The sequence below is a fragment of the Schistocerca americana genome, chromosome 6 (assembly GCF_021461395.2).
Source record: "Schistocerca americana isolate TAMUIC-IGC-003095 chromosome 6, iqSchAmer2.1, whole genome shotgun sequence".
Taxonomy (NCBI): Eukaryota; Metazoa; Arthropoda; class Insecta; order Orthoptera; family Acrididae; genus Schistocerca; species Schistocerca americana.
Genome location: NC_060124.1, coordinates 466,697,134 through 466,710,394, shown reverse-complemented (window position 1 = coordinate 466,710,394; position 13,261 = coordinate 466,697,134). Strand labels below are relative to the sequence as shown.

Genomic DNA, 13,261 nt, shown 5'->3' with positions numbered 1-13,261 from the left:
ACATTAGTAAATTCTTCTTGGGCATCCAACTTCAGGTCGTTAAAATTCCACGAGCTTTCTTCGAAGATCTCCTCGGCCATTGTCACGTTGTAAATGACTGGTGTGTCGCCGTGGCCTCGCCGTTAAATCTCTGCGCCGCTGGCTGTGACGTCACTTGTGCTCTCTTGCAGTCCAAATGTGGTAATACATTTTAACTACCGGACGCAGCTGGAAGGATTTCATTAATTCACACTGCTGCGAGACCATGTAGTCATGCTTTCAGAATAGTATATTAAGACACCCAAAAATAGCGTTAGAAGTTCGTGTTTGGGTTCTAACTAAGGGCACATAGCTGAAAATATGATTGAATGCTGGTATCCTAGTGACTACTTTGGAGTGCTGTTTTGTGACTAGCCACGAAGCTTACGTCACTTAGAAGGTTTAGTGATTTGTAGGCAAGCTGTAATAGTATGCTGACCAGAATGGGAAGGTTTTGGTCCTCGTTGGCAGAAAGCTACAGATAGTAACCAAAGCCGGCAGCCACATGCGTCAATAATAAAGTATTTAAGTGTAAAGTGGGTAAACACATAGCAAGGAACTGTGAAAGCCAAGGAGGCTCTAGTGTTAGCTGAGGGGATATTAAGGGGGGATCACGAAGGGAATTTTTGCGGGATAACTGCTATTCCTAGTGGCAGAGTCCAATTTGCATGCTTGACTTCAAATGGGGAGCCCGTTAGTGCCTTTCTCGATAACGGAAAGCTGACCAATTCAGCAGAGATAATGAGAAGTACATGAAGTATTAAATTTAATATTCGAATTACCAGTATGATGTATCATCTTGCCTATAGCACTTTTAAAGGGAGCTGAAGTAATTCCTGACCCAGAAAGAGGAGAGTATCAAGCACGATTTAGGAAGGAAATGTCTTTTGCACAGCGAATACTATATCTAGAGAAGATAATAGAAGTGACCCAAATGAGAAACTTGACATACACCATAATTCTTGTTGATCTTAAAAAGCAATACGACTGAATTGATAGAAATGCAATATCAATGGTATAAATGAATTCGGACTCAACAGTAAAACAACACAAAATAATTAAAGTAACTTTAACAAACAAATACATCAAAAGCTTGGGGGAACTTACAAAAACTTTTGAAATAAAATAATGGGTAAGACAGGGAGATGGTTAACCACCGTTAATTTTTATATGAACGTTAGAGAAGGTTGTTTGAGAATGGAGGAATCCATCATTACTAAGAGTGTTCCTACTATGAAGAATCCCTATTAATATCACCGTAGATTGTCTAGTTTTTGCAGATGGCATGGCGCTGCAGAGTGGCAACGAACATATCACACAACCACAAAAACAAGGAAGCAAAATGGAAAAAAATATCCTTTGGAAAAACTCATTTCATGAGAAATATCAATTAAACATGTCCAAAACTTAAAATTTGTAGCAGCACAATATCTAAAACTAACAGTTTTAAATACCTAGGTGAATGGATAACAATCCATACAAAGGACAAAATTTCCTCCCAAAAAGGAGTACATAAAATGGAAAGGGCGTTCCAGATGATCATAACATATATGAAACAAACCAAAAACGTCGTCATGAAACAGACACTAAGACAATATCAAAAACTGTATGCAGCAAAGACGTTTAAACTGACAGCATTTGGGGACCTTGAAAAATTGAAGAAAGTTAAAAGAAGAACTATACTGGGGCCCAGAAGTAATAGTAATATTGACCAAAAATTAAGATCCAACAGAGAGCTCTATATCAAAATTGAAAAGACATTTAACACAATGTGGAAAACAAGCCTACATATTCCTGTACATATATACAGAATGCATAGTAACAGATTAACCAAGCAGATTTTCAACTTAGTAAACAACTCCAGATCCAAGCCCACATAGATCACCGAAATTGAGAACGGCATGAAGGAATCAGAAATGACATAATAGGTAACAGAACACTTTTACGAGAAGCGACACATAAGCAGAGCTTCAGGAAAGACAAGGTCTGAAAAAAGAAATAAATAGTAACTAGGGAGGAAAGGAACAGAACTCGCGAAGACTAATTGAATTCTGGGAGCAGCGAAAATTAAACACAGGGAATCAAGACCGAAGTTTATTTACCGTATCGTCCAAAGGCATTATTCGAATAAATAAATGAATAGAATACGTAGATTACAGTTTTCTTATTAATTCTGAATTGTGGGAACGGCAGCTTGCAAAGGCTACTCCCTCCTCACCCCCCCCCCCCCCGCCCCCGCCCGACACCTCCCCAAATCACTGCTTATAATTTATGAAGTTAAGGGGATGCAGACACAGGAGTCACCGCTGATCCAATGCATTCGACTCCAGGTAAGTCCCCATTCTCCTAGACGAAGCCGCCAGCCGTCTGCTTTGGATTGACAACACGAGTTCCCTTCCACCACCAGCCTGGAACGAGCAGCGCCCATCTGCGGAGTCAACCCCGTAGAACGCCTGGCTAGACATATTTATTTTTGCTTCCTCTGTATCGTCGATAGCGATGACCACCTTCGAGTGACCCAGCCTGCTAATGGTCGCCAGCTTGGGGTTGTGAACCCTGATGTACTTCGATGCATCCACGTAAGTTCTGAGAAGATAGTTTGTGATCAAGAGTCCTATTTGTCACTCAGAAACCGTTGCTGTGGCTGGCCAAAGGGAAGTTGGCTGTCTTAGGTTTATGACTGCGGTGGCTACAGTCCCCTTTGCTCCCCATAAATAAACGAGTTATGTGGTTTTAAGAAAAGAATTACAACCATCGAAATCTGTACCTTCGACTCACTCACACCGTATAAAATTTACAATTATTGCTAGGCTTACTGTTCGATTCTCTAAATTTAGGAAAGAATCATTACGTGGGTCTGTGTTTAGCGAGGAGTGGAAGGGTATTACATCCATCTGTCCCGATCCATTTTCTTCGTTGACATGGTCAGACACATAGATTCCTCAAAGGTATTCATAGATGCTTTCTATACACTACGCTTTAATATGCGGAAAACACTGGTTTGTACATTCATTTTCACTACCCTGTTGCTCACATAGCACAGCGAAGCGCATAAACAAAATAAACGCATCTGCTAAGAGGACAAAAAACTTTATGGCATCAAGTTTTATTAGAAGAGAAAATTCCAAGTTCGGAAGGTGCGACTGTACGATAGCTGATAAGTAAGAGTTACTTACCGCTAAAATTGTTAATATTTTTTTTGTTTATTCATTGATCCGCAAAGGAACATAAAATGTACGTCTATAAATGTTGAGAGCACCGAGTGAACTCTGTTGCGACGTCATCTAATGAACTATTGTAGAAGTATGGTACGACATTTATCTGACGTTCGTGAAATGCAACGATCAGCTTTCTAACAAATTCAGTTCAATCACTTTCTGGGCCATATTCGCATGTGTTTCAGGAACCGAAATTGGACTTAATTAGATGAACAGACGAATGAAAACAATAGCTGAAATGGACGCGAAGCCTGAGATTTAAAACCAATGTATTGCATACCAATGGGGAAAACATTGAATCATGACGCGGCAGTTAATATGATCGCATAAAGTACGTTCGCGGCAATGTGTGTAAATCGGTGCAAAACTGGTTAGGAAATGCGGAAAGTGGTAGAAATTGCCTTTGATGATCTAACTTCTTGTTGCGATCTGCTTTGCTGCCACTCACAGCAAAGCCTATGACTCGTCTGTAACATATGAATTACAAAGACGGCCCCTCAATTCCCAATAAGACAAGCAAAGGCGCCAACAATAGGCATTGGCAGAAAGTGACCTGTGACGTTGCCTAGAAACAGTCTGAGGCTTGCTAACGAAGAAAGCGATTTGCTCTTAGCAATTTTCTTCTAGCCTTGCCGGTGAAGACTCTCGTAGCGCAAGGTAAGCATCAAATACTTCTCGTTTCATTGTCTGCCTAACCTGTAGATAGCTATTTTCACTGTTGCATCTGAGGTATAACGCAGTCTGATAATAAGTTACATCTATCCGAATTCAATGACGCACTATACGGAGAACTGAATACTCTTCTGTAGATCGCATGTAGTTAATTTGCGATACAATTCCTAGGACACAGCTACAAAGCAGGCGTACATGGATAAGTGAAAATTATCTATTACTTACCCACCTCTTAAAATACTATTCGGTGACAATTTAGTATGATGTTACAGTTAAGTGTTCTAATTTCCAAGAATGATTGCCTATCGAAGTCGCGGGTTCCAAACGATACATATCGAACGTGCGATCATAAACCGATAATGCGGCTCTGGTGACGGGCGTTACGCTGAGTTGTTTGTGACCTTCAGTTTTATCTGTTTTCTGTCGTTCCCTCAGTTGCTCTAAATTACATACCTCCACGAATTATTAATTCATAGGACACACCACGCATTTCCGTCACATGTCACGGTTTACGACATTTTGGGTGTTTAGTGACATCAGTTTGCACGACTCTAACTGCGGACTAAGAAATGGAGTAAACAGATGTAGCAGCAAAGACGAAACTAATCTCGACATTCCCTCTCATGTCATTGCGATTGCGTGCATCGTTAAGCGTACTGCGTTAGTCGCATTCTGGATTCTTTTCGGATACGCTGTGAAAAAATGCAGTCATGCTTTGTGGCAGCAGAGGCAGGTGGAGACTGAGTGATTTGCTCCTTTCCGATTGCACATGTTTAAAGAATATCTTGAGCTGTTACTACTGTGAAGTGTGATAGATAAGCTTGAACAGCTACGACCAGATCTCATGAAGTAGGGCAATTTCAGGGTTCTGTTCGTGACAAGAGCCTCCCTTATGGGCGCATTTATAAGCTGTATTTCCAACAGGCTCTGGTCTTCGAAATGTAGCTATATAACTTTGCACAAGAACATTAAATTCGGTACCTTAGTTTTTTTAGTACTTCCATATGTTATGCAAGTAAGTTATTTCGTTTACTTTGACCATCTCGTAACAAGCTTTTATCCACTTCGAACCCTAGTTGCCATTTTTGTAACAGACAAGCTACATGTCTATAAACGTTCATACTGTACCATACCATAAATTTACAATAATTTAGGAATAAAGTGAAACTGTATTTTAGGACAATCCTGTTGTAGAGCCATACTATACTTGCACTACCTCTTAAGAGCAGTTCCTCAATGTTTCTTCCTCTGTAGTGTTCTAGTATCTTGAGCAAGCTAATGAAGAGGAATGATGCAATGTAGCTCATACGGCTACATTGTTATGTCAGTTCCAGAATATTCAATAGGAAAGTAATTCCGAATGTAATTTTGAAAAGTAAACTAACTGTTTTTCAAAATCAGAAAGTACTTTCTTATTTTTCGCCGATCTCACATCAAAAACTAATTTTGTGCCCAGGAAGTGAACTCGCTTGAAGGAAGAAATCGTCGAAGTGAAATGAAATATTACCCTATTCACAGGTAGGATACAAAATATTGGGTATCCGAGAAGCGATATTCTTATGTAGAATTAACAATACAAATACCAAGGAGACAAATTTTCTAGACGGCCCAGACTCTATAAGTGCCACATTAACACATTTCCTTCAATTTCTGTAGGATGTAATTCGAAGATGTCGACAACTTTGGCTTCATTGAACAAAGTCTACTCTGTCAGATAACGGTATTCAAATCTTTTAAATATCGGAGTTTGTGTAGATGATCTAGATCTCCACTATAGGAATATATTCTAAGTACGTCTGAATAGAACGACGGCCGACGCAATATCACTACTGATATTTGAGTGAATCGAAGAATTCCTAAATAACAGATGGCAGTATGATGCTTCTAAAAATTTCTCTCTCCATGTCTATTAGAAAATGATGAGACTGAGTAATGCTACGACAAATCATCACAAATTAGAAGAAACTTTCAACATGAAAGCAAGACTGCTGATTATAAGAAGTGTGCGATGAATGGAAGCTGAGCGATCATATATAATACATGCAAACAGATGTGGTGAACCGACAACTTCTATCTAACATAAGAAGTGACAAGTTTCAGAGGACAGAAACGCCGAATTTCTATAGATGAGTTTAGTAAAACATAATGCACATCTACGACGGAATAAATATATCCATGAGGAAGGCTTACGACCGACTTTACAATCTGCCTTTCATCTTAAGAGTGTGATTACTGCCGTGTATTAATATGAATTATTAGCACCGAATACTGTTTTTGCTTGATAATCATCCAGTATACACAATGGTGATTATATTAAACGCCTTAATTTCAATTTTTCCATGACTGAAAACGCATCTCAGTACATTACTTTTGTTAGGTGTTCGCGTTTTCGCTGTGTTTCTTGTAATCTGACTGCATACTCAATTCCTTGAACATTACTGTTAACTATAGTGATAAAATTTCTGATACCAGCGCTGTTGAATTTATTGTTCATAAACAGAAGGAGAAGAAGCTATAAGGTTCTGAGAGCCCCATTGTTGCCAATCAGCCAAACACGATGTATTAATTTGCATGAGCAAATGTATCAGTTTGTGTTCTACCTCCTGAAGCCTTTAACTGAAATTACTCAGCACATAAGTCACAATATTGTATTGTATTGTATTGAACTGGGGACCTAGAAACGGCCGGCCGGAGTGGTCGTGCGGTTCTAGGCGCTACAGTCTGGAACCGAGCAACCGCTACGGTCGCAGGTTCAAATCCTGCCTCGGGCATGGATGTGTGTGATGCCCTTAGTTTAGTTAGGGTTAATTAGTTCTAAGTTCTAGGCGACTGATGACCTTAGAAGTTAAGTCGCATAGTGCTCAGAGCCATTTGAACCATTTGAACCTAGAAACGACGTAGAGGCTTCGTCCCCTCCGTAGCCCTCAGTGGTACACAACCCCACAACAGGCTACAGCAGTCCACTAACCCCTCCGCCACCCCACACCGAACACAGGGTTATTGTGCTTTTCGAAAAATGGTTCAAATGGTTCTTAGCACTATGGGACTTAACATCTGAGGTCATCAGTCAACGAGAACTTAGAACTTCTAAAATCTAATTAACCTAAGGACATCACACACATCCATGCCCGAGGCAGGATTCGAACCTGCGACCGTAGCAATCGTGCGATTCCGGACTAAATCGCCTACAACCACTCGGCCACCGCCGCCGGCCTGTGAGTTTCGACCCCCAGTGGACTCGCCCGGGAACGTCTCATACCAGAAGAGTGTAACCTTAATGTTTGCGTGGTAGACTAATTATGGTGTACGCGTACGCGGAGAAAGTGGACCTCGACACTAATCCGCCGGGCGGATTCGTGCCGGGGATCGGCTCACCTTCCCGCCCGGAAAGCGGTGCGTTAGACCGCACGGCTGACCGAAGAGGCATCACAATATTACTTCTCCAGAGTTGTAATACCGCCACCGCCATCTCAGATATCAGCACGTGGTAGTAAGGCCTCCGATCAAAACTAGTCATGTTAAATCTGCCGTCAAGAGCCTCAGCCGATCGGAGTGACTTTCGAACAGTGCTAACCATCGGTCATCAATGTTCAGATCTGTCTCCGTCCGGATCGGAGTGCTTCTAATTCTCAGCATCTTTCTTCAAATATGGACGCATGTTGATTATATGTCACCTGAGACCTCATGCAGAAATTATTATTTTGCAGTCAGCGGTCTTTGAGTGAGACCAGTTGTAAATTTAGCGCTGATGGGGGGCAGACTATGGTTTCTTACGTTGTTTGCACCTTGTTAGTGAGTAAATGAACAGGCGACTTACTGTCTGCGTAATACTGAAACGTGTTATAATTTTCGTTCGAATAGTTCGACTAAATTTTATATCTGATTTAAAGCAACAGACTCTCTCCACTGCTATCCGTCGTTGACGAGCGAAGTCTCCCAACAATAGGTATTGGTAGCAAGTGACGTGTGTCGTTACCTAGAAACAGTCTGAGGCTTGATAAAGAAGAAAGCGGTCTGCCCGTAGCAAATTTCTTCTTGCCTTGCCAGTGAAGGCTCTTCTAGTGCGAGGTAGACAGCAATATATTTCGTTTCATTGTCTGCTTACGCTGTAGATAGTGTATTCATTGTCAGATGTGAAGTATAGAACGGTTTGATAGCAGGCGGCGTTAGTCCGAAATTGATAACGCAGTTCTGAATATTTTTCTTCAGATCGCATTTAGATAATTTACGATATAATTCTGAGGAAACAGATACAAAGCAGGCTTACACGGATCAGTGAAAATTTTGCTATTGTGTACCTACTATTTAAAATAATTATCAGTGACAAATCCCGCCATATGTTAAGCCTTACGATACGTTTTAGGTTTAGTGACATCAGTTAGCGTGATCCGATCTGTGGACTAGGCAATGGAGTAAAGAGATGCGGTTGGCGAGACGAAGCAACTCTTCACATACTCTCTCACTTAAATGCGAACTCATCTATCTTAAAATGTGCGAACTTGTACTGAACTGTATCAGTAGCATTCTAGATTGAGTGCGGAAAAGCGATATTAAAGTGACATAGTACTTTGTGGCAGCAGAGGCTGTTTTTGAGGTAGTGTTTAGTTCCTTTCTAAGTGCGCATGCTTAAAGTACATCATGGTGCTGTAAGGAGATTGCAGAGTGATCGATAATCTTCAATTCCAAAGACCAGGTCTCAGCAAGTAGGAGGATTCCTCTGTTTCCGTGTTCACGAGAGACTCCATTACTGGCGAAGATAGAAGCTATCTTTCCGTCATGATGTAGAGTATGAGATATAGCATTGTAAGGTTTGTCCAAGTGTATCACATCTCCCCCCTTTATTTTCTTAATTTTGTTTGTTATGTAGGTACGTTATTTCGTTTCTCTTCATCACAATGTTTTCCCATTTTACCCACGTACCTGCACAATTTTTTTTTTCATCACATGCTTGCTTCACTGGGAAAATTTGCATCTTATCACGTGGTAAAATTATACAAAGTTTTAAATAAAATAAACGAAAATTGTATTGTAGGACAACGATATACGTTATGCAGGACCATATAGCTCTATCCGTGTACTAAGTTGTCGCAGACAATGCTTCAGAGCATTTACCGTGTAGTGTACTAGTATTTTCAGTAAACTAAAGAAAATAATTTATTTATCTAACTCTTACACCTGTATTATTATGGAGGTTGTAGTATTTTAAGGAAACTAATGAAATGCGTAACTCTCACTACTGCAATAAAATGGCAGCTGCGAAAGTTAAAAAGAGAAAGTAACATTCGAAACTGCCGTCCAAAGTGAAGCGCTTATTTTTTAAATGATGTAAGCATTTCCGTATATTACGCCGATTCGGTGTGTTCAAGAAGTAATTTTTTTGTTGATGAATCGAACTCACTTCCAGGAACAAACTTAAATTTTGTATGATTAAGGGTATACTACAAAAATACGACTGTATCTCCGATGACAAATGAAACTCAAGCAGTCACAGTTGTTGTTGTTGTTGTTGTGGTCTTCAATCCAGAGACGGGTTTGATGCACCTCTCCAAGCTACTCTATCCTGTGGAAGCTTCTTCATCACCGAATACTTACTGCAACCTACATCCTTCTGAATTTGTTTAATGTATTCATGCCTTGGTCTCTCTCTACGATTTTTACCCTCCCTGCTTCCCTCCATATACTAAATTGATGATCCCTTGATGCATCAGAACGTGTCCTACCAACAGATCCCTTCTTGTAGATAAGATGTGCCACAAATTTCTCTTCTTCCCAATTCTATTCAGTACCTCAACATTAGTTACGTGATCTACCCATACAATCTCCAGGATTCTTCTGTAGCATCACATTTCGATAGCTTCTATTCTCTTCTTGTCTAAATTATTTATCGTCATGTTTCACTCCCATACACTGCTGCACTCCATACAAATACTTTCAGAAAAGACTTGTTCACACTTAAATCTATATCCCATGTTAACAAATTTCTCATCTTCAGAAACCTTTCCATGCCATCGCCAATTTACATTGTACATCCTATCTACTTCGACCATCATCAGTTATTTGCTCCCTAAACAGCAACACTCATTTACCACTTTAAGTGTCTCATTTCCTAATCTAATTCCCTCAGCATCACCTGATTTAATTCGACTATATTCCATTATCCTCCTTTTTCCTATTGTTGATATTCATCTTATATCCCCCTTTCAAGACACTGTCCATTCCGTTCAACGGCTCTTCTAGATCCTTTGGTGTCTCTGAGAGAATTACAATGTCAGCGGCGAACCCCAAAGTTTTTATTTCTTCTCCATGGGTTTTAATTCCTACTCCGAATTTTTCGTTTGTTTCCCTTACTGCTTGCTCAATATACAGATTGAATAGCATCGGGGAGAGGCTATAACCCTGTCTCACTCCCTTCCCAACCACTGCTTCCCTTTCATGCCCCTCGATTCTTATCACTGCCATCTGGTTTCTCTACAAATTGTACAGATTTGATCCTAATTACATCATTCTGGACATTACGTCTGCTACAGATGATAACGTCTTCAAATTAGATGATGGAATCTAAATTTTCCTTCCTAGAAGTCGATATATACCTGCATAATGGTACAAAAATTCTTTGGGCTATATATCTTTTACTCTTCGCCTCTTGGTAAACACAATGAGAAGTTATTGGGTTCGCTATCATTTGCAGACGACTTACTATCGACATTAACGCCAACACGTGTCACGATCCTCTCTGAATATATGAAGATTTACAATTATTATTCGAATTCCTAAGAGGCATCGCAATTTTTTTTTTTGTTGATATCTACGAGCCACGCGCCATTCAACAGATACTGATACGGCCGTTTGCATTTCGTAGATGTTTCGGAGCTTGTTCCGGAGTTTGCTGTGCAAGAAAGGAGGATGCTGCCTCTGGGTGTTCCTCAGGCGTAGGCAGCCCTTCTATGAGGATGACGATGACGAGATGATCTGCGACCCGGGCATGAACATCGCGATGTCGCATTGGTGCGGTGCCTCGCTACCTGAAGAGGTATGTCACACCACTAGCGCAACAACGGTCATTCTGAGATTACCTTCTGCAGTTACACATTACATTAAGTTCACGTTTGCTGTAAGACGCAATATATTCTCTCCCCTATTCATATTTTTAAACTAGAAATTAAAATTAATTTCCGAAGAAAATATTTGCTAGTCGCATTTCACTCTCATACTCGAATATTCCAGAAGTGTTGGCTATGTTGCACTCCCCACACAGGCGCACATTTTAGAGCACCTGGTAAACGGTAGGGCTATCTTCCGGGGTAACTGTCGTAGAAAGGTCATACACGATGATTAAAGTTCTTCACTATGATTCCTTTCAGGCAGGTGTTCTCACATCGTTATTTTATCAGATAGTCCATGCAAATTACAGAGCTACCTGAATCACATACTTGGAAATTTATAAGATAATGCAGCAATTCATTACGAAGGGTAACAATGAATCTTGACAGTATAAATACAGTAATAGATACGCGGAATTAAAATAATTTCAGTCAGCATCTGGGATCATGATAATGCATATATGTAACAAACAGCTCATAACTATTAACAACAGTGAAGTAGGCCCAACATGCTCTTAGCAGATAAACTTTCGGAGTTTTTTGGAAACGTTCTATTAACACGTTGTGGAACAAGTTAAGGGCGACCAAAACTAAAATTAGAACAAATTATCACTAAACTGGGTACTGAATTTGGTGTTCCAAAGACCCAGTTGGTTTTCATTGTAAATGACAGTCAGTATTTGCTCAAGAGCATGGGGTTTAACTGGATTTTCAGAATTATATACAGATGTTGTCAAACATTCTGTTTTTCAGTATTTGTTTTTCTTAACGTCCCGTTTATTTTTCAGGCTCCCACTTGGTATGAGTGTACTCTTGGAGAAGTATACGAGCACAAATCAACCATCAGTTACGGTGCTGACGTAACACATCCGAACTATCGGGACACACTTGCGAATATAGAGAAGCTAGTGGCAGAAGAAAGGAGTACGTCTCGGCTACTGGCTTGCAAGGATCTATGCGCCATTTATGGACGAGTTACTCCCACAGTAAAAGGTAATTAATCAAATCTGAAGAACTGTATACTTGAAGCTTTTTGGAAAAGAAACCTCTGTAGCCAACTATCATTTTGAAACGAATTTGATTTTCGTATTTTGTTTGATTGCAGAGTACCTAGGTGAACTGTTTCATCGTCTGTGTGAGGATGAAGATATGCTAGTGCGAAGAATGGGACTGTCCATGTTGCCTGCTATAGCTGAAGACGCTGATGTCCAGTTTTTTGCTTCTCATGTAGTGCCCATTTTCGAGAAGGCCCTGGAAGATAAGGTACATAAAGACAATTTCTTATCCACTTACGCTCATTAACTAGTACACATAGCGAATCAGCTTTTACAACTTTCGTTTATTTTTACAGATTGGTCTTCACTTGGAGGCGACACAGGCTTTAATCGCTTTGCTTAAAGCTAAGAAACTATCTGATGATGTATACAGACATCTTCTGCCAGTTCTGTATAAATACGCCGAGGATTCATATTGGCAAGTTCGGTTCTTAATTGCCAACAGCATTAATGATGTAAGTATGTTAAATATTTGTTTTCCTTAGTGTTGGATACGTACTTATAATCTATATAATACTTCTTAGTGTTACTAAGGGACACTCGTAACCGCATTGTTAAGTTACAACTATTCAAATTCGGTTCAGGTAAATCTTCTTAGATACGTAGTGCACTCAGCTAAGTTGTGATAGTTGAAAGAAGGAAGTGTATTTCTTTCCATTTGTGAGCAGGGATACCGGCGTATCTGGAGTAGTTTCTATATGAACTGACATATTGGCAATGCACCTGATACAGCAGAACATTTTTACAATTTTGTTCTAACAGTTTATCTCGTTAGCACATAAATGATACGTTTATAAAATTATGTGGTTATTATAATCTTGTTTTTCATCTTTTATAGATTCACAACTCTGTGAGTTCATTTATCCTGCAATCAAGCTGCTTCTCACTGATGCTGAAGTTCTCAAGCGACGCAGAAACAAGAGTGCGCTCTGCGGCAGATCGCTGGTTTGAAGGATGTTTCAACTTTTTGGCGACATCAAGTGAGGTCTAGGTGTCCTAAACCATATTCGGACGAGCAGTTGAAAATTCGTAGCAGTGATATTTCCGAGTTAACGCCACATCACAGCCTGTCATGTTGGGCCCAGTTTACTAAAGCACAAGTGAACAACTCTAAATGGTTTATTCTGAAAAATTTTGGCAATAAAACACATTTAAGGCACCTACAGTGGAATGTTTTATTGTAGAAAATAACAGTAGT

At 40.0% G+C, this 13,261-nt stretch overlaps 1 protein-coding gene across 1 annotated transcript in view; it reads left to right on the top strand.

The window, feature by feature from the left end:
* LOC124620212 (serine/threonine-protein phosphatase 2A 65 kDa regulatory subunit A beta isoform-like) overlaps nt 1-13,054 on the top strand; it is a 147,760-nt gene extending 134,706 nt beyond the window's left edge. Inside the window, exons 6-9 of the mRNA XM_047146880.1 lie at nt 11,797-11,932; nt 12,114-12,271; nt 12,360-12,518; nt 12,902-13,054. Of these exons, the coding sequence (XP_047002836.1) occupies nt 11,797-11,932; nt 12,114-12,271; nt 12,360-12,518; nt 12,902-13,054 (606 nt within the window). The remainder of the gene's footprint in view (nt 1-11,796; nt 11,933-12,113; nt 12,272-12,359; nt 12,519-12,901) is intronic.
* The last annotated feature ends 207 nt before the right edge of the window (nt 13,055-13,261 follow it).